A 22,095-nucleotide genomic window follows, 5' to 3' on the forward strand; every position below is an offset into this window, starting at 1 on the left:
GGCCAGGCCGCATGAGGGAACAACAAGGCCGACCGAGGAATCACAAGAAGAATTAAGACCTCAGAGGAGTCAAACCACTCCTCCGAGGCCTCGGGGGCTACACCCGACGGGTGCGCTCGCGCACACCCATCGGAACAAAATATAACCGAGAAAGGCTAGTCCGCTTGCAAAAAATCCGGCAGAACCTCCAAGCGAGTGCCTACACTCCCTTTGAGGCTCGGGGGCTACTGTCGGGTATCGTAATTAGGGGTACCCCCAATACTCCTAAGCATGGCTAAAAAACATCTTCAAAACAGACCGTAAAGACTGGTAAGCACAGCTCAAAGTTAAAGCCTCATCTACCAAGGGACGCGATCTCGTCTCGCCCGAGCCCGGCCTCGGGCAAGAACAATAGTCCCAGACGGATTCATGCCTCGTCCGAGGGCCTCCTCAGGCAGCGGGCGCACTCCCGGCTCGCCCGAGGCTAAGCTTGGGCAAACTTTGTCGTATAGCAACCTTGGCCAAATCGCCTTACCGCCGACCGTATCGCATGCGCATTTAATGCAGGGATCACCTGATACCTTATCCTGACACGCGCGCCTCAGTTGGCAAGGTCGAAATGACCACAGTCACTTCGCCCCTTTACTGATCGTTCTGACAGAAAACAACACTATTCACCCCGTTCCGACTACTGTGCCAACCACCGGGGTAAGACTAATAACAGTAAGTCACGGCCTCTCCCGAGTTCAGCCTCGGGCGCTACAGGGAGCTATGCCTCGCCTGACCCTAGGCCTCGGCCTCGGGAGAAGGTCCCCGCCTCGCCCGACCTCAGCCTCGGCCTCGGGAGGAGTCAAAACCTCGCCCGACCTTGGCCTCAGCCTCGGGAGGAGTCATAACCTCGCCCGACCTCAACCTTGGCCTCATGAGAAGTCACCGCCTCGCCCGACCTCGGCCTCGGACCGACTACGCTATAGGGGATACATCATTACCCTACCTCTAGCTAGCCGCCTGAGGCTACGAAGGAACAAGACCGGTGTCACATCTAGATTACTCCGGCAACAGGTAATGATGGTTCCCTGCATGCGTCCATGACGTCGATTGTTCTCAAGCTCTCTGCGAAGGCAAAGAAACGTCAGCAGGACCCAGGGCCGCACCGCCAGCTACGCTTCTATAGGGCTCAAGCACTTCTCCGCCGGCCACGTTAGCACATAGCTACACCCCCATATGTACAGTTGGACCATCCCCTTGTATCTATAAAAGGGGGTGCCTAGGGCCTTCCCAAGGGAGGTGGACGTGGAGAGGGAGAGGGGAAAAGGGGGGCTAACTCAGACGGCTCACCTCAAGGCCAAACCCTCTCTCGCGAAGCTTGTAACCCCTACTATGAGCACCTCGGTGCAAGATAATATAAGCCTCATCCCTCCTCTTGTGTTTCATCTTGCATCAACCCATCTGGGCAGGGACACGCGGCACAAAACTCACTAGTCGATTCGGTTGAGGGTCCCCCGGGTCCAAAATGCCGACAGAGCCGGACCCGTACTCGATCCTGATGTGGCACGACTACTCGCCGCCGTCGCCCCGCTCCCGCCCCCGGACCCGTTGTTGGGGCGAAGGCAAAGGCGCCACCCTTCGCTCGAAGTCTTCGCTGCAGCAGCTGAGCTAACAGAGACAAAACAGGCAGGGACACCCTTCGCATGTACCGCACCAGACGAAGACTGGCGACGAAGGGCATCCCACAGCGCAGCCTCGTCCAGCTCAGTGGCCCACGTGTAATCCGGCCCATCGTTACGGGCCCCGCGTGGCCGCCGTGCGTTACGGGCCTAATTTGTAAAGACATCCCTGTAATTACGGTCTGTAACCCCGCTTTATGGGAATATTCTGGGGATAATCTAGGTAGCTGAGGGCACATGCGTCCTTAGCTCAAGGCGCTGCGCGCTCAGGTACCTATAAATACCCCTGTACAGTGCCCGTGAGAGGCCAGATGAACAGAGCTTTTGCCATCTAACGCGTGAGCCCTGTTGACACCACCATTCACCCTTGTTGGATCCCCTTGCAACCGAGAGCAAGTTCCAACATTTGGCGCCCACCGTTCGTGCTACGAGAAAACCACCCGCGATGGCACCCAAGAGAGCTAACCCGAAGGCTGACGAGGCTGCGAAGGCAGCACTGCTCGCCGCAAGAAAGGGCAAGGCCCTCGCCCTCACCCACTCCACCCACCAAGAGGCCACTGAAGACAACGTTCCTCGCGCCTGCGAAGACGACACCCTCCGCACCTGCGACCCTGAAGGACAACCGCAGCTGCCCTCAGGCTTCGCACCACCGGAGGGCGCAGACCTCATCGAGGACGGTGAAGTCCTCGGCGTCTCAGCAGAAGAACAGCTACAGCTCTGCGCCCTGCGCCTCAAGAACCGCAATCTCCAAAGGCAGAAGGAGATACTGGAGGCCAAGCGCCAGCGTGTGTCCGCACTAGCCAAAGTGCGGCAAATGATACGCGACGAAGAGCAGAAGGCCCAAGAACTCGAGCGGGAGATTGCGCTGATGCAGCGCGAAGGCCATTCCGGCCTGCAGCACAAGGCACCCCCCAGCAGCGCGCACAACTCGAAGACACGCGCGAAGGCCACTTCGGCCTGCAGCATGGGCCCCCCCTGCAACACCGCACCCAACCGGAGGACCTGCGTTTCCCCCAGCGCGACTTCACCTTCCCGCACGCCGCGCCGTTCCAAGGGGTCAACTATCTCGATGAGCGAAGTCTCCTGGCGCCACACCTGCAAGTGACGCCTTGGCCAGCTAACTTCCGGGCAGGGACTTATCCCAAGTACAACGGCAGCACCGACCCGGCTCAATACATAATGAGTTATCAGGTCGCCGTTGCATCTTCCGGAGGGGACGACGCCACAATGGCAAAGTCTTTCATCATCGCCCTCGAGGGCCCGGCACTCACCTGGTTCACCAGGTTGCCTCCGCTGTCCATTGATTCCTGGAGGAGTCTCCGGGACAAGTTCCTGCTCAACTTCCAAGGGTACCGCCCAGACACCGACGCCCTGGCCGAACTCTCGCTATGCAAGCAGCTGGAAAAGGAGACTCTGAGGGAGTATTACCGCAAATTTTTAACACTCAAATCACAGCTGCCCTCAGTCGATGACCAGATTGCCATCCACTATGCTATCAGTGGCCTTCGCGCCGGTGTCCTATACAACCACTGCATCAGAGATCCGCCAAAGAGCCTCCAGGAGTTATATCAGTTGTTTGAAAAGTACGCTAGATCCGAAGAAGTCCACCAGCGCAAGATTGAGTCCCAAAGGAAGCCGAAAGATGCCCCACAGTCCAGCCGCACGTGGACAAGGACTCCGCAGCCAGACTCCGGTCGAGACGGCCGCAACCAGCAGCAAGTGCACAACATCGCCAGCCAGCATCCCGCTGCTGACCCCCCTCGCCGCCAGGAATATCCCCCCAGGGCCGCGGAAATGGCACTCGTGGTAGGGGCCGAGGGCGTGCGCAGCCGCCGCGCCGATTCTACTGCCTCTTCCATGGCGAAGACTGCGCCCACCAAACCAAAGACTGCCCCGAAACAAAGGCTACCAGAGAGAGAATGGCACGGACGCAGCCAGTCGACAACCCCAGAATTGTCGCGCACAATTACCAGCAACCTCCACCATATATCCACGCTCCCGCCCCGCATCCACCGCACCACGCTTACCAACACCATCAGGAAGTACAAATCGTACCTCCTCCACCCCCACCACCACACCAGCAACATCAAAACATCCCCAATGCCCCAAAGCAGGAAGACTTCGCCGATCAACCATATCGCGGAGTCATCCACATGATAACTGGGGGGTCCAGCACTGACTTCGACACCAAGCGGCAGAAGCGGGACCATTACCGCAGCATCAACCATGTCGCCGTCACGGGTCCAGTCGTGCAGACAAAGTGGTCCCACATACCGCTAACCTTCGACGCACGGGACGTCGACCTGCGCAGTGCCCACCACTGCGACACCATGGTGATCAATTGCAGCGTGGCAGGCTGGGACCTGCACAAAGTCCTAGTTGACAACGGCAGTCAGGCGGACATCATCTTCCTCCACGCCTTCGATTGCATGGGCATAAGCCACAACCTGCTTAAGCCTTCGGACAACCCGCTGTATGGCTTCGGTGGCAAGGGCACCTTCCCCGTCGGCAAAATAGAGCTGCCTCTCTCCTTCGGTGTAGCACCCAATGCCCGAAGCGAGCAAATAACCTTCGACATTGTGGACATGGTATCCTTACAATGCCATCATGGGCCGAGGCTCCATTAATAAGTTCGAAGCAGCCATTCACGGACTGTACCTATGCATGAAGATACCAGGTCCGTTAGGCGTCATCACAGTCTTCGGCAATCAACAGACTGCGCGCAACATAGAGCGGGACTTCGTGCCCGGTCAAAGAAACGTGCACTGCCTCACGACCCAACGCGAGGTCCCCGCGCCTGCCAGCCCAACCAATAAGCAGCACGACAAGGCCCAGCTGCAGAGCAACGACGGGACCAAGATTGTCCCCCTCGACCAGGCCACGCCCAGGCAGACAGTCATTATCAGCGAAGACCTTACTTCGCACGAAGAAGAGAAGCTCCTCTGCTGCCTGGCCAAGAACAAAGATGTCTTCGCCTGGTCGGCCCTCGATCTGGTCGGGGTTAGCCGTTCAATAATTGAGCACAGTTTGGGAGTCGACCCTTCGGTACGGCCGAAAAAGCAGCGGCTTCGCAAGATGTCCGACGAGAAGACGGAGGCCGCCAAGGCAGAAGTGCACCGCCTCCTGGAAGCCAAATTCATCGAGCCGGTGGCTTACCCCACATGGCTCTCCAATGTCGTAATGGTGCAGAAAAAGAGCGGGAAGTGGCGAATGTGCATCGACTTCACCAGTCTCAATAAAGCCTGCCCAAAGGACAATTTCCCGCTGCCGCGGATCGACAAAATAGTCGATAGCGCGGCCGGATGCGAGGTCATGTCCCTCCTCGATTGTTTCTCCGGTTACCACCAGATATACATGAAGGAAGAAGACAAGGCTAGCACCAGCTTTATAACACCCTTCGGCACATATTGCTTCATCCGAATGCCGGAGGGACTCAAGAACGCCGGGTCCACCTTCTCCCGGCTCACCAAAACTGTGCTCGAGGGGCAAATCGGCAGAAACATATTTACATATGTGGACGACATCGTCGTCGCCAGCAAGAGCAAGGAGGACCACCTCGCCGACCTCGCTGAAACATTCGCGAACATGCGAGACACACAACTCCGCCTAAACCCGGAAAAGTGCGTCTTCGACGTTCGCCAAGGCAAAATATTGGGCTACCTGGTATCACACCGCGGCATAGAGGCCAACCCAACCAAGATTCAGGCCATCTTAGACATGACGCCTCCGCAGTCCGTGAGGGACATCCAGCGACTGACAGGCAGATTGGCCGCTCTCAACAGATTCATCTCCAGGTCCGCCGAGCGAAGTCTCCCCTTCCTCAAGACACTCCGCGGTGCAAAGGACTTCGCCTGGGGACCAGAGCAGGCGGCGGCCTTCGCCTCATTGAAATAGTACCTGACAGAGTTGGCCGTCCTCACCAGCCCCGACCCCTCGCTCCCCCTGCTGCTCTACGTCGCGGCTTCGCCACATGCGGTCAGCGCGGCACTAGTGCAGGAGCAGACTGTCGAGGGCGTGGTCCGGCAGTGCCCCGTATACTATGTCTCCGAAGTGCTGACACCGTCCAAGTGCAACATGACAGAGCTGGAGAAGATTGCCTACGCAGTCGTCATGTCGTCGCGCAAACTGCGCCATTACTTCGAAGCATTCAAGGTCCGAGTCACCTCAAACAGAGGACTCGACGAATTATTCAGAAACCCGGAGGCGTCGGTGAGGATTGCCAAGTGGGCGGCCGAACTCTCCGGCTACCACATCTGTTTCGAGCCCAGGACAGCTATCAAGTCTCAAGTCCTGGCAGACTTCGTCGTCGACTGGACTGGGCCAACAACACAGCCAGACCCATCCGCAGAGAAGGTTTGGACGATCCATTGCGACGGCGCATGGTGCCATGCGGGGGCAGGCATCGCTGCAGTCATCACCTCACCAGTCGGGGTCAAGCACAGATATGCAGCACGACTCAGCTTCAATCTAGAATCCGACAGATGCACAAACAATATAGCAGAATACGAAGCAGTCATCCTCGGCCTCCGCAAGCTGAGGGCCCTCGGAGTCACCACCTGCATCATCAAAACAGACTCCAAGGTAGTTGCCGGCCAAGTCGAGAAAGACTATGCGGCAAAGGACCCCGCGCTCATGCAGTACCTCGCGGCCATCCGAAGTCTCGAGAGGCAATTCAAGGGGTTCACCTTGCAGCATGTGGATCGGGCCAAGAATGAAGAGGCCGACGCATTGGCCAAGGCTGCCGCCAGGGGCGAAACTCTGCCCTCCGACGTGTTCTTTCACATCATCGGCACGCCAGCCGTCCGGAGCCCCGAAGGGCTCCAAATAACCAACGACAGCGAGGGCCACCGCATAGTCAACCTTATCATGACCGAGGACTGGCGGGCACCAATAACCCTGTTCCTACAGGGGTATTATCATCCAGCCGACATCAGTGAGGCCAAGCGCCTCAAACATCGAAGCCGAGACTTCACACTGATTGAAGGCCAACTCTACAAAAAGGGGTCAGTCAGCCAATGCTTAAGTGCGTCACCGAAGCCGAAGGCATGCAGATCCTACGTGAAGTCCACAGTGGCACGTGCGGCTCTCACGCAGGGCCAAGGGCCCTAGCTGCTAAGGTGATCCGCCAAGGTTTTTACTGGCCCGCAATGATCTGCGCCGCAAATCGGGTCACCCGGTCCTGCGAAGCCTGCCAGAAGTTTTCTCCTCGGTCGGGCAGCCCCTCGCAGTATACAAAGCTGATCGCCCATACATGGCCTCTCCAGCGCTGGGGCCTGGACATCGTCGGGCCCCTGCCCACCGCTCAAGGGAACCTTAAGTTCGCCTTCGTCGCTGTCGAGTACTTCACCAAATGGATCGAGGCGCGGGCTGTCTCTACAATAACATCAAAGACTGCCCAAAAATTCTTCTGGCAGAACATTGTTTGCCGCTTCGGAGTACCGTCCGAACTGACAGTTGACAACGGCAAGCAGTTTGATAACCAAGACTTCAAAGATTTTTGCTTCTCCATTGGCACCAAGCTTGCCTTCACTTCAGTCTATCATCCGCAGTCCAACGGGGTCGTGGAACGCGCCAACGGGAAAATCTTCACAGCTGTCAAGAAAATGCTCCTTGATGAAAGGAAGGGCAGATGGACCGATTTGCTACCTGAGGCAGTATGGGCACTAAACACGACTGAGTGCAGGGCGACTGGGTTTACTCCCTTCCGCCTTCTATACGGATCGGAGGCCATGTGATAGAGGACGAGGCCCGATCTTCCGTGAGGTACGATAACTTGATTGGGTGGAGATCTCGACGTTGATGATCCATAGCTCCGAGCGAACGGCTCCTCGCAATCACTACATCACTGCTCCGTTGGTTATCACCCGTGACACACGAGTGACCTCGCCACGAAGGCTTATCCCTGCAAGCGCAATCAAGAACACAAGCAAGAACAGGAAGAACGCAATCAAAACTGCATTGATCACGAGGTGGGGTCTCACAAACCGATGAAGGGCGATACTGTTCGATGACAGATATGATCTAAGCAAAACCCAAACCCTAATGTGGTGGTGGCTGCTGGTAAAATAGAGGTTAGGAGCGTGCACAACCCCTGGTCGCACCCCTAATGGGCTCCAACACGATACACGGCCCAACAGCCCAACAAACGGTGTCGCAGCACCAAAACAGAATCTGAACGCTGATTTGTTTCGACGATTCCCGTTGACTCCGGATGAATTTTAAGGTGGTTCCAGTTGGGTTGTAAAGCTTATCTCCTTAGCTTTCCATCCATATAAAGCCCAACCTAATCGGAGTTCGGATGCATCCTGGGCGTTCATTTTAGTGCAGACTGGTCCTGGACTTCGAGGTGGAGACGTAGTTGAGTCGGACTTGGCTTTCTCTTGTTGTGAACGTCCTAGCTTCTCGTCCTTGACATGTTGGCCTCTCCCAAGTCCTTGTTGGTCCTCTCCAAGGTTCCTAATCATCAAAACATCCATGGCACCAAGCGTAAGCTCTAAAACACAATTGATTAGGTTAGAACGAACCTGGAGATTTAGCTGTCGTGCACGTGCTCGTGTTGTCGGTCCATGCATTATTTGTATGGGAGAGATGTCCTCATCATCCTCCCCCACTTGAATTGGAGTCGTTCTCGACTCAGGCGGTGGCCAAGGGGGTGCCGAGCTTATCTCCTTAGGATGTACAAGTCCTTTAGGCCCAAAAACAGGCGTCGTTAATTTCTGGCAGATTCTGGACGTCATCTTGTTATGACGATTCCCATCAGCTCCGTGTATATTTTGACGTGAAACTAGATGGGTTGGAAAGCTTATCTTCTTAGCTTTCCAACGATATCTAGAACGTCGAAAACGGAGTCTGTATGTGGTCTGGGCGTCCGTTTTCGTGAGGACCACTCCTGCAGTCCTAACCGGATTCGCGAATAAACTGGACTTCAACTCCCCTTGAGCTTGAGACTCTATGATTGATTGGGCCTTGACTATATAGTTGACATCCATGTATTCATCATTCTCCCCTTCTTGGTTTTGAGTCGTCCTCGACTCAAAGTCGTTGGTGCCTGCAAAAGGTGTTGATGTAGTGCTTGATGTCGTCCAACCTTGCTTCCCTTCTTGAAGTTGACCCTGTTGTTGTAAAACATACAAAGAAGGACAAGTGGAACTGGACGTGATATGGTTAGCTTTAACACAACCTTCTAGTTGATCATTTTGTTTTATGACAAAAGGAGAATTCATATTTGAACAAATATATACTCGATGTACCATATATTCTCCTTTCCAATTATATCTTCCAATAAAATGATATGTATGTTTAGATAACCATGGTAAATTAGCACTAAAAGAAAGTTTCTCCTCTAAATTATTTAGATTACATAGAACATCAAATTCAATATAGCCCAAAGTATTTAAAGAAGATAACAATTTTAGCTCATCATGCACACTAGTTATATGATTGAATGTTCTAATTTTGGCACAATTAATAGGATCAGAAGCAACAACATCAAGTTTGTTCTTTAGTTGTGGCATAGAAATAATAGTATTATCATCACACAATTCTTCTTTATCATAAGGAACAACAAGACAATCTTCTTGTAACAAAGGCAACTCAGATTTATCTGAAGGCATGATATCGGTAGAATTACTTAAATTATTTTTAGTATCATCCATAGAAACAAATTGTTGTCTCATTAGTGCTTTTATATCAGTCCAAGTTTGTGGTTTCTCATAGTCATGCAAATTATTCCACCAAACTAACACATCATTCGTTAAAGTACTAGCCACAATTTTAATTTTTCGCCTATCACATATACGACGTCGTGCAAAAATCTTATCCATTGATATTTCCCATTCAGTATATTCATTTGCAATATTTGCATCAAAAGAAGAGAAAGATGGATATATAGAACCTGAGGGAGACGAATCATCATCAATGGTGTGGCTCTGAAAAGCTTTAGTCAATGCGCGCATCATCTCCTTCAATTCCAGATGAGAGACACACTCATCGTCGTTAAGCTTAGGTTCCTTCTCCTTGTCCGTTTGGTTCTTTGGTCCTGTCATTGTTAGCACAAAATAGAGACAAAAAGGCAACAAACAAAGTGAACCCTACAACTATCTCTCAGGGTGGTGGTGGTGGTGGAACACAAGTTATGAAGCGTCTTACCCCGCTCTTACAAGGTTCTTACTAGCACTGCAGGTGGCAAACGGTGACCGGTGTGACTATCCAACGAGCGTGGGTGTGATTGCAAAGGAGTACCTGTTCTGCTCGAGAGAAAGGTGGAGCTTTGGGAAGGCTGACTAAATATATATATGTGGCACACAAGTCAGTAACAGATAGCAATGCTGAATAAGTGTCCAAAGTACTCGTCCTAGTTGCTGGCCTAGAGAATGTATTAGCACAGTTGGAGGAAGACACAAAGGAGGTGACAAGGATCTAGGAACAGCAAAGTAACAAGTTGGAATGAAAAACAATCACAGAGGTGCACAGACCAATGGTGTTCCTGCTTATGCGCACTCTTTTTCTCTTTTTTTCTCTGATTTTCTTCTTCTTCTTTTTTTTTCTTTGTTTTGTGCGGCTTTTTTGTTTTGCACTTGCCTTTTTATATTCTCTTTTTTTTACAAGAGTGCCGCAAAAACAAGATATAACACAAGACTATCAAAAAAATTCTCGTCTGTCTATCACAGATTTTCTGCTCTAACTTCAACAGACTGTTTGACAAATTTAGAGACCCGAAACTCAAAAACTCAAAACACAAAAGTTGTAGGCCTTCCTTTTCTCTTTCTTTTGGATATATGGATCGCCTATTTTGGATAAAATAAGTGGGAGATATTGACCCCGAAATATAGACTGGTCCGAAATTTCAGGATCACAAATAGATTTACTTCTAAGATAGATAACTCCTCGATAATGATATTTTCTAGAAATCTCGTACATATAAAAGTTGTAGATAATTTTCTAAGCTTTCCAGAAAGTACAAGAACACTAAATTCCGAGTTCGTATGCGAGAGTTATGATCAAAATACCGAACTTGATCGAAACTAATTTGATAAGGACGTGATGATGAGATAAAATAGGATCGGTTTTGTAGATGAGATCTGTTTTGGAGGTCGATTTTGTAGGATGGAAAGGATCAAACTGAACCAAAACAAATCTAAACCAGCAACCAAACTCAACCTAGGACACAAACTCAGAACTGCGGACTCCAAAACTGAATTGTGCAAAGGCTAAGGCGATGGTTTTAGGCCAGGATAAACATATCGTAATTTTTTGGCTTTTTTGTGGGTTATAGGACGAACAAAATAAATCTAATGGTAGGATTGTACCTCACAGGCAATCTGGAATCTTGATACCACTTGATAGAAGACGAGGCCCGATCTTCCGTGAGGTACGATAACTTGATTGGGTGGAGATCTCGACGTTGATGATCTAAGGCTCCGAGCGAACGGCTCCTCGCAATCACTACACCACTGCTCCGTTGGTTATCACCCGAGACACACGAGTGACCTCGCCACGAAGGCTTATCCCTGCAAGCGCAATCAAGAACACAAGCAAGAACAGGAAGAACGCAATCAAAACTGCATTGATCACGAGGTGGGGTCTCACAAACCGATGAACGGCGATACTGTTCGATGACAAATATGATCTCAGCAAAACCCAAACCCTAATGTGGTGGTGGCTGCTGGTAAAATAGAGGTTAGGGGCGTGCACAACCCCTGGTCGCACCCCTAATGGGCTCCAACACGATACACGGCCCAACAGCCCAACAAACGGTGTCGCAGCACCAAAACAGAATCTGAACGCTGACTTGTTTCGACGATTCCCGTTGACTCCGGATGAATTTTCAGGTGGTTTCAGTTGGGTTGGAAAGCTTATCTCCTTAGCTTTCCATCCATATAAAGCCCAACCTAATCGGAGTTCGGATGCATCCTGGGCGTTCATTTTAGTGCAGACTGGTCCTGGACTTCGAGGTGGAGACGTAGTTGAGTCGGACTTGGCTTTCTCTTGTTGTGAACGTCCTAGCTTCTCCTCCTTGACATGTTGGCCTCTCCCAAGTCCTTGTTGGTCCTCTCCAAGGTTCCTAATCATCAAAACATCCATGGCACCAAGCGTAAGCTCTAAAACACAATTGATTAGGTTAGAACGAACCTGGAGATTCAGCTGTCGTGCACGTGCTCGTGTTGTCGGTCCATGCATTATTTGTATGGGAGAGATGTCCTCATCATCCTCCCTCACTTGAATTGGAGTCGTTCTCGACTCAGGCGGTGGCCAAGGGGGTGCCGAGCTTATCTCCTTAGGATGTACAAGTCCTTTAGGCCCAAAAACAGGCGTCGTTAATTTCTGGCAGATTCTGGACGTCATCTTGTTATGACGATTCCCATCAGCTCCGTGTATATTTTGACGTGAAACCAGATGGGTTGGAAAGCTTATCTTCTTAGCTTTCCAACGATATCTAGAACGTCGAAAACAGAGTCCGTATGTGGTCTGGGCGTCCGTTTTCGTGAGGACCACTCCTGCAGTCCTAACCGGATTCGCGAATAAACTGGACTTCAACTCCCCTTGAGCTTGGGACTCTATGATTGATTGGGCCTTGACTATATAGTTGACATCCATGTATTCATCACCATGACCCCGCAAGAAATAAAGCATGGGTCCCCGCGAACAGTCCCGTCAGCCGTCCCCGACGTGGACGAGCCAACTTCAAAGGATCTCATTGACGGAGACCGAGTCTTCGCCCTACAGGCCCTGAACAAGTACCAAGCCCAGACCAAAGCATGGCGCGACCACTCAGTCATCCCGAGGGAGTTCAGCGAGGGGGACCTCGTACTCATCCGGACAGCTCGGACGGAGTCCAAGGGCAAGCTGGAGCCCAGGTGGGAGGGCCCCTTTATAGTCAAGACAAAAGCTTCCCCCAGTGCTTACAGGCTCACAACGCCAAGCGGCGAGGACCTGGAGCACTCCTGGAACATCGACAACCTCCGTAAATTTTTTGTTTGACTCATCAGGGCTGATTTCGCCCTTGTAATTCGCAAAAACAATCTTGTATCGGCCCGCACTCTTTTCCTCCCGGGGGGTGAGGTTTTTAACGAGGCGGAGCCATGTAATATATGTGTGAAAAATCCCCCGCAAAAACATGCGTCGAAAAAAGACCGCGACGACGGTCTTCGACATTCGACCAACACGAGGTCACCGCGAGGCTAAGCGCTAGCAACCCTCGCGTGCGACAAATCCGCGCAGAAGTCGCCTAAGGGTGCAGCCGGACTAGCACAACAAGTGCGAAAAAACCAGAGTCTATCGCGAAGACTATCCGCGCAGAAGTCGCCTAAGGGTGCAGCCGGACTAGCACAACAAGTGCAAAAAACCAGAGTCTATCGCGAAGACTATCCGCGCAGAAGTCGCCTAAGGGTGCAGCCAGACTAGCACAACAAGTGCGAAAAAACCAGAGTCTATCGCGAAGACTATCCGCGCAGAAGTCGCCTAAGGGTGCAGCCGGACTAGCACAACAAGTGCGAAAAAACCAGAGTCTATCGCGAAGACTATCCGCGCAGAAGTCGCCTAAGGGTGCAGCCGGACTAGCACAACAAGTGCGAAAAAACCAGAGTCTATCGCGAAGACTATCCGCGCAGAAGTCGCCTAAGGGTGCAGCCGGACTAGCACAACAAGTGCGAAAAAACCAGAGTCTATCGCGAAGACTATCCGCGCCGAAGTCGCCTAAGGGTGCAGCCGGACTAGCACAACAAATGCGCAAAAACCAAAGTCTGCCGCGAAGACTATCCGCTCGGAAGTCGCCTAACAAAGGCAGAAACGACAACATCAAACCATCCGCGCCAAGACCAACTATAATCACATCAGCACAACAGAACAAACCAGACAAAGTACACAACGCCTTCGCACACGTATACAAGCGAGGGCACACAACTTCATCACACAAGCCTCTACATATACAAGCGAGGGCACCACACTCTACATCGGCTCAACCTTAGGAATAATTCCCATCTCCCTATAATTAAATAACATTATCCTAAGCTCCTCACCCGCAAAAAGACTTCGCAGTTCCCCTTCACCTGTATTCACGGCGGCCGGCAAAGACAACAGTTCCTGCCGGCCAGCCCCACTCACACGAAGCCGAGCCCCCTCCGCCCCACTAACTCTACGTTTCGCAATCGCCCTTCGTCGTCGTCGCCCGGTACTAGGACCTGGCGCATCTCCTGCGTCCGCGACGCGCGGCGAAGCCTCCGCCGCAGCCACATCCAAGGCCGCAAAATAGTCCAAGTCCTCCGACGACTCCTCAGTCCACTCAACCGAGCTCCCAGAGTCAGCACAATCAAAACACACAGATGCAGATCCACCACATTCATTACCATCTTCCGCGGTCAAAGCCGCCAAAAATTTAGTAGTAGCGGTTGTGTGCGCAGGCCCAAAATCTTGAACCTGCGCAGCAACCAAAATTCAGCAAAATATACAAATTTCCCTAACCCTCTACACCCACTACGCCACCTGCGACGGCTCTGACGTTGCGGGAGCCTCCGCCGTTGGCTCCGCCGTTGTTTCCGCTGCTGCTTCCGCCGCCACCGCTGCGGGATCTTCAGCACTCGGCGCAGCGGCTGCGAGGGCATCAGGCGCGCCTTCGGCGACCTCCGGGGGCAGGCCTTCGCCGGCCGCAGCGGATGCGGGGGCACCCGGCGCGTCTTCCGCGGTCCCCGGGGTCGGCTCCGGGTCAGACAGCATGCTGTTCAACGCCCCGAAGTCGTCCACCCTCTCGCCACGCAACGCCTAAGACAAAACACACAAAATTCAGCAAACACACACAGCCCACATCCAACAAACACCAAACAAACGAAAACGTTACCTGCGCCCTCGTCGTCTCGGCCCGCTCCCTGACCACCTCGCGTCCATGCAGACCCCACATCCGGTCGTAGAGGGCTCCGGCGGACTCCTTCACTACGGGGTCCTCAACCTTAAAGATATCTCGCTCGAAATCTTTATCGGCTTGGTCGAAGACCTCGAAGTGCCGGTACCCTTCGCGGGAGAGCGCGTTCATCGCCCCCTCGCAGGTGACCAGGGAGGCATACGCCATAAAGCCCTCCACGACGGTGGGGAGTGCTTGCAACTCCTCCTGCACCCACTCCAGACAGCGAAGTCCGGGCTCCCGGTCCGGCACTTCGAAATCACCGGTCCCCGCGCCCAGCCCACGGTATGTATCCACGAGCAGCTGGCGCGTCCGCTCCGCCTCTGCGCGCGACATGGCCTCGGCCCTCTCCACGCAGCTCTCCAGGGCGGTGAGCCGCTCCTGCAGCTGCTCGGCGCGCTCCCTGGCAAGATTGCCCTCCGCCCGTGCCAGGTTAGCCTCCGCCTGCGCAGCCTGCGCCTTAACAAGAGCCTCGTTGGTCTCCCTCCTCTCCCCCGCCAACTGGCGCCGGAGGTCAGGCTTCTCTCCCTCCAGCGTGGCCACCTTGTCCGCCAGCTTGCGACACTTGCTGTCGGCGGCCGACTTCTCACGAACGGCGTCAGCATGTTGTGTCCGAAGTCTCTCGACTTCGGCAGCCATAGCTGCCATGAGGGCCCCCGACGCAGTGCGGCTGGCGAAGTCAGCCACCTGCAGAGCAATCGTAAGACCGCGGCCCCAACAAGCCGATAAAAAAAGGGGGACGAAGTCCAGCTCAGCGGACCTGACTCAGCGCCTCTGTCGCCTCCTTCAGCCGGCGGGTCGCAGCGCCCGCCTCATCCATGACAATCGCGAGGGCTGACACCTCGCCCCCGGCGCTAAGAGCCCCGCCCTTCGCCTTTGGCACTGCGACAGCCGTCGTGGTCGCCGCGGCAGGCGCAACCATAGCAAGTTGGCCCTCGCCCGACCCTGCGACGTACCAACGAATAAATTAAAAAAAATAAATAAAAAATAAAATATATAATAAATAAATAGAGCCAACGACTTACCACCAAGATAGTCCTCCACACTAATATCAGTGGCGAAGTCGGCGACACGTTTGCCCGACAACGGCAACGCTCGCGCCGCCTTCGCGACCTCCGCCACTCCGCCGGACGGCGGCACCGCCTTCGCCGTTGCCTCCGGCGCCTTGCTAGCTGCAGGGACGCCCGACTTCACCGCCGGCGGCGGCCGGCCTCCGCCGGGGGCCGCAGCCTTCGCAGACCCCCGCTGCCTCTTCGGCCTGGCTTCAACGAGCCTGACAGCCGCCTGGCGCTTTTGTGCAGCTCCCTGGCGATCCTTGTCCATCACTGCTGACACAACAGCAGCAATATTCCGCCCGTAAGGAAAAACCCTCCATTGACGAACCATGCGAGATGTAAAAAAGTCCCTGCCAGCCGCGCGGGGGATAGGAACATTCCTAGGCCAACAACCCCCGGTAACCCTCAGCATCCGAGCCGAAGACTCCCGGAGCTCGGGCGAAGACATCCTTTCCCCCGGGGCCGCGCACGTCCTCATCAACTCTCTAGCAAAACCATCAGAAACCCCAAGTCCTCCCATAGCAGTACCTAATTTTCTCTTTTTAGAGGATGGGGCGGCCGCCGGCGCAGGGTCGTCTCCAGTCTCCACCGCCGGTTTCTTCCCACGGCGGTCCGCATCGTCTTGACCAGGGTAGCCGTCATATGGCAATTGATTTAATTCAAAAACCCTGTTCAAACGGTCATTCGACCCGCGGATATCCCAGCTGCGCTGGCCCTCCGTCTTCGGCACGTAACGTCCAACAAGCCGCACCGCCCCATCCTCCGCCTCACGCACAAAGGCGGCCGGATCGCGGTTTTGCAGATTCAGGGCGAAGGCGGGACTCCGCACCACCCTACCGCCATAGAAAGGCATCTGGCGAGGGCACACTTCGCCCAACACCCAGCCATGCGCTAAGGGCCACACCCCGTATGCCACGAATTCTTCAACCAAGTCGCGCCCACTGCTCAGACCAGCGGCGCACCGAAGGGCCCCTTCGTCCACATTCTCCTCCGCCACTTCAAAGGGCGGGTACGCTGAGTAAAAATGAGAGCACATCTCGGACACGGGGAGTCCCTCATGGCCTTCGACGGTGCCCTCAGCAACGTAAAACCAAAATTCATTCCAGTTGCCCCACTTGTTGCGGGCGCAGGGAACCAACTCCACTACTTGCATCGTGGTTTTGCCGGTCTTCGGCGTGAATGTGCAGGACCCAAACTGAGCGACTTCGTCTCCAATCATTCTCTTCTGCCAGTGCAAACAATAATACTTCGCAAAGACCTCGACTGATGGCTGTCCGCCGTACGAAGTCGTCGCCCAGACGTACTTCGACAGAGCCACTATGGCATTCGGTGTCAGCTGATGTATTTGAACGTTGAACTTGCGCAGGACTTCGCCAACAAATCAGTGTGCAGGCAAACGGAGTCCGGCGGCGAAGAACGCCTCGAAAACAACCAACTCGCCCTCCGGTTCGGGGACTTCCTCCGTCCCCGGGACTCGAGCAACTCCGCCGCCGAAGTAACCCAACCGTTGCATATCTTGCACGCGGACCGACGACATCCGCGATACGCCAAAGTCAACAGAATCCCCGGCGCGCAACTCCTCCGCCAATAAACTACTCAGCGTCTCAGACGAGGCGGCGGCCGGCGGCGAGGGAACGGCCGGCGGTGTAGCGGCAGCGAAAGAAGACGAGGACGGCATCGCTACGTACCGTCGGCGGCGGCGGGCGGTCTGCTTCACTCGAGCCAGATCTCCGGCGAACAAGAGCGTGGCGGGCAGACGAGCAGCAAGACGACGGAAAGGGCGGCTAGGGTTTTCGCGGGACGCGGAAGGTGAAGTTCAAAAAGCGCCGACCCCCGCCCTCTTTTATAGGCAGGGCGCGGCTCTTCGGGAAACCCGCAATCCAACAGGGCGCGGCTCTTCGGGAAACCCGCAATCCAACAGTACGCCGTCAATCAACGGTCATATCAAAAACCCCCGCGGAACCACTTCGAGCGAGGGCAGCGTCTCCGCCATCTAGCGACGTCTTCGGCACCAGGTGACTTTGTCGAACTGGTCCCTCGGAGGGCAAATGTTGGGGCGAAGGCAAAGGCGCCACCCTTCGCTCGAAGTCTTCGCTGCAGCAGCTGAGCTAACAGAGACAAAACAGGCAGGGACACCCTTCGCATGTACCGCACCAGACGAAGACTAGCGACGAAGGGCATCCCACAGCGCAGCCTCGTCCAGCTCAGTGGCCCACGTGTAATCCGGCCCATCGTTACGGGCCCCGCGTGGCCGCCGTGCGTTACGGGCCTAATTTGTAAAGACATCCCTGTAATTACGGTCTGTAACCCCGCTTTATGGGAATATTCTGGGGATAATCTAGGTAGCTGAGGGCACATGCGTCCTTAGCTCAAGGCGCTGCGCGCTCAGGTACCTATAAATACCCCTGTACAGTGCCCGTGAGAGGCCAGATGAACAGAGCTTTTGCCATCTAACGCGTGAGCCCTGTTGACACCACCATTCACCCTTGTTGGATCCCCTTGCAACCGAGAGCAAGTTCCAACACCCGTCGTCGCCGATGGCGACATGTGAGGGGGACCTCCACGGGAAGTGGGACTTCCACACGCGCTGTGAGGTCTCCAAGGAAGTGGAGCTGGACAGCGACATCTACATCACAGGGAACGACAGCCTCATGCTCCTCTCTGGCACCTCCCTGACATGCGAGAAGTACGGGTGCATTATATCCGCCAATTTCTCAGGCGAGGTGTGCCTCAGCCACGACATCCATGTCACAGCCGACAGGGTCTCACTAGTTGCCACCAACATCACGGTCGCTGACACGGTCATTGTGAATACCACCGCGCTCGCTGGTGATCCGCCTGACCGGACCAGTGGCGTTCCCACAGGGACGCACAGCGACGGTGGCGGGCACTGTGGCCGTGGCGCCAGCTGCTTCGTCAAGCAAGGGCAGACACAGCAGGATTCATGGGGCGGCGATGCCTATGCATGGTCTGACCTCGAACACCCCTGGAGCTACGGGAGCAAAGGGGGCTCGACCAGCGTTGAGAAGCACTATGGTGGTGTCGGTGGTGGCATCGTGTGGCTGTTTGCTAAGGACCTGGTCATGAATGGCACAGTTCTTGCCAACGGTGGGGATAGCAATGAGAAGGGTGGAGGTGGTTCTGGAGAGAGCATCTTTATAAGGGCTGCATCGATGTGAGTGTTTGTGGAATGATTTTTTGTTCTGCTTTCTTTATGCTAAGTGAATTGAGATATGGGAATGCAAGCTTAGTTAATCAAGTAGTGTTTGTGGAATGATTTTCTGTTCTGCTTTCTTATGCTAAGTGATTTGAGATGTGGGAATGCAAGCTTAGTTAATCAAGCAGAATTTGGAAAACAGCTACCAATTGGGAAGACCAGCAGAATAAATTGGTGAGAAATATAGTGGAATTAAGTTGAAGTTTGAAAAACATTTACCAACTGAAGTCCAGCAAAAAGCATTGGTAGGTTCTGTAGTTTAAATGAACCAGACATAATAGTCATTCTTGGCCATGTTTGTACCCAGATATAGTGGGCTAAGAGGCAATACATGAATAGCGCCGGCCCTGGCGGGGGTCGAGCAGTGCCCCCGACCAGGGCCCCCCATATTATCAGGGCCTCACCCCAGTACTAAAAACCAGTATATATATATCTATACTACTTTAAGGCTGCAAGGGGTAGGTTGCCTCCCTGGTTCTGCCTTCGGTGAATCTGCACCGTCCGCTCGCTTCCATAAATCTACACCGTCCGCCTGCCCATGCCCACGTCCGTCCCCCCGCCTCCCCCACCCCCACCCAGCGTGAGTCGCCGCCGCCCTGCCTCCCCCCTCCAGTCCGCCGCTCTCCTGCGGATCATTCACCTCCACTCCATTCCAAGAATCTCATCAGCATGCTCTCCGGCGCGGCAGTGGCCCTTCCTCCGAGACCAAGAGCTCGTCGAGGGAGTCAGTGAGGGGTACGTAGTCGCCACCAGGTTCCAGCAGTCCGTGGGGCTAAGGGAGAGAGGAGAGGGAAGCAAGTGGAACTGTGCTGTTGCGGTATTCTCCGAAACACTCTACACCAGGCAGCAGAGCAGGTCAGAAATCCCTCCTTCCTTCTCTGGCCCTCCTAATCCTTCCCTTGCAATTGCAACGCATTCATAGAAGAAGAAAAAATAAGGGGGTTAGGCGAGTGATGTGACGTCACAAGATTTGAAAGCGCCAAAGCGAGTTTGGGGAAAGCCGTGTAGCTCGCCCTCGCCGTGCGTCGCATTCACATCAACGACAAACAGTCTGGAAGGGAATGGGGTTCTGTCTGTCTCCGTGGACGAAGCCATGAATTGGCTCCGTCGTTCGTTTCCGGGCTCTGCCTCCCCTGCGTGTCTCAGTGAAGTTTTGAGGTGGAAGAAAGCATATTGATCTCTCTGAACCAACTTGCAGGCACCAGGGACGTACTGCATTGTTTTCCTGACCTCATACCTCACCCGAGTCACCGCATTGATGTTATGCTATCAGCACTCTGCCTCACTTTTCTTTAGACACATCGGCTTGGTAAACGCATAGTACGAGTAGTCGGCGCCTTAGCTAGATGATAAACGAGTGTGTGTGTAACTGCCTCACTTTCCTTTTTTGCTACTGACTAAGAAGAGATCCAGATGCTCTGATATTCACAGAAGTAACTGCATGCCGGAGTAACTAATATTGGCTTTTATTTATCATTTAGTACCAAATTGTTGGCCTCCAACTGTATACATTTTGTTAGCTATTTATGTTTGCATTTTAGCTGGTGATATGGGTTAATAAGCTGATCAGATCCCTCCCTCTGTTTGCCATTATTATACTTTCATATAATGCATAGTACTACATGTTTTCTTTGGCCTTCATTTGATTACTGACCATTGTGTTATAAAGCTACTTCTAACTTGTGTTCCAAATTACATGTTACGACTATTCATTCGATTATCTGGCCATGGTGGATTACTCACTTCCATCAGAATTTCTCATGCCTTTGTCAGACAATCCTATTAAAGAAGTTAGTCCTTAAACATAAATTTCCATGCATCATGTCGCTCTATATATCATGCCTTGTTAAGTTTATGCATTTATGAATCATGTCGCTATGTATATCATGGCTAGGTGGTAATTGCCCTTATGTTTACATGAGCAGTGCGTACAACATATATGCGCAGATTGTAAATCAATGACATAATGTTAGTTGTGTCATAAGATGATCAACACTAACTCCTTTGTTTGGCCATTGGTCGATGCTCAAATATATTTGTACTTGACAAAGGAAATTGTTATATGGTGAAAGTTGTGCTGACCTAGACGACTAGACCTAATTTATAAAGAGTGATATGGAATACTTGTTCTCAGTTTGGGGTATGATGGTATGGTAATTTTCTAACACATGGAAACTATGTCTGAAGTTCCTTGATTTTTTATAGGTTGATGAATGAGGAGGTTCTGCAAATTGAAGAATTTTTGAAATTTTGTACTTATTGTCTACATTATTAGCTCTCTATATTTTTTTTATTGCTTACAACTTTTAGCTCTGTAGAGACTTCAGTTCCAGTTATTTAGTAGAATAATGAGTTGATTTGGTGGGATAGAATTTATCTTTGAGTAAATTTTTTTGTGAGCTCAGAGTATCTGGTGGGAGTTTTGTTTGATTATTTCCTATATCGAGTAGTGATTTTATAATTTTTTGTCAGAGGAGAAACCAAGGGCTTCATATGCATTGTGCAGCCATAAAATTACTAGATGAGCTAACTTTTTATAAGTGGAAGGATGATGACCCTCAATTTGAATTCCACTGTCTTTCTTGTGTTAAGGAGATATCATGCCCACTGTCTAATAAAATATGTTTTGTATGCCTTTCTATACAGTGATGTAGTTAATGTTTTTGCCAGCATGCCTACTTTCTTTAGTTCAGGAGCTATGCCATTGATTGTTACATTATGCTCACTTTTATTCATAGGTTGCTAGAATACAGAAAATAATAAACAACATACAGAGAGGGCCAGTCCAGCCGATGGCATCGACAAGAACGGCAAGCCGCATAAGGTCAGGCTCTACTCCATTGCCAGCAGCGCGATCGGCAACTTCGGCGACTCCAAGACAGTCAGTAGCTAGCCAATCTCTCCTGCTTTATCTCTCTCGAGTGTGAACCGACCATTCTCCGTTATTTTCTTGAGCATTTCTGTTTGCAGGTCTCGCTGTGTGTCAAGAGGCTCATCTACACCAACGATGCCGAAGACATCGTAAAAGGAGTCTGCTCCAACTTCTTATGTACGTCTACATCTCTTCACTTACCATGTTATTACCGGCGCACCGCCGAGCGAGGGGGCGTCGTTCCACTGCTCTGTGCGCGCCGTGGAGGAGGCCGGCGGCGAGGTTCAGAACATGCACTTCTTCGTCGTCAGCGCAAGGGCCATCTACACCATCCACGCGCTAACAAGGGCGTCCACACCCCTAGCGTCCTCGCCTGCCCCCGCCCCTGCCTGCGTTCGCACTCACCTGCTCGC

General features: G+C 52.9%; 1 protein-coding gene across 1 annotated transcript; it reads left to right on the forward strand.

The window, feature by feature from the left end:
• The first annotated feature begins 1,492 nt into the window (after window positions 1-1,492).
• Window positions 1,493-18,946, forward strand: LOC103651766 (uncharacterized). The gene is made up of 3 exons (XM_008677467.1): window positions 1,493-1,556; window positions 17,073-17,088; window positions 18,106-18,946. Exons 1-3 carry the CDS (start codon window positions 1,493-1,495, stop codon window positions 18,770-18,772), a joined length of 747 nt encoding a protein of 248 aa, XP_008675689.1. The 3' UTR covers window positions 18,773-18,946.
• Window positions 18,947-22,095: the final 3,149 nt, after the last annotated feature.

Source organism: Zea mays, chromosome 3 (assembly GCF_902167145.1).
Source record: "Zea mays cultivar B73 chromosome 3, Zm-B73-REFERENCE-NAM-5.0, whole genome shotgun sequence".
Taxonomy (NCBI): domain Eukaryota; kingdom Viridiplantae; phylum Streptophyta; class Magnoliopsida; order Poales; family Poaceae; genus Zea; species Zea mays.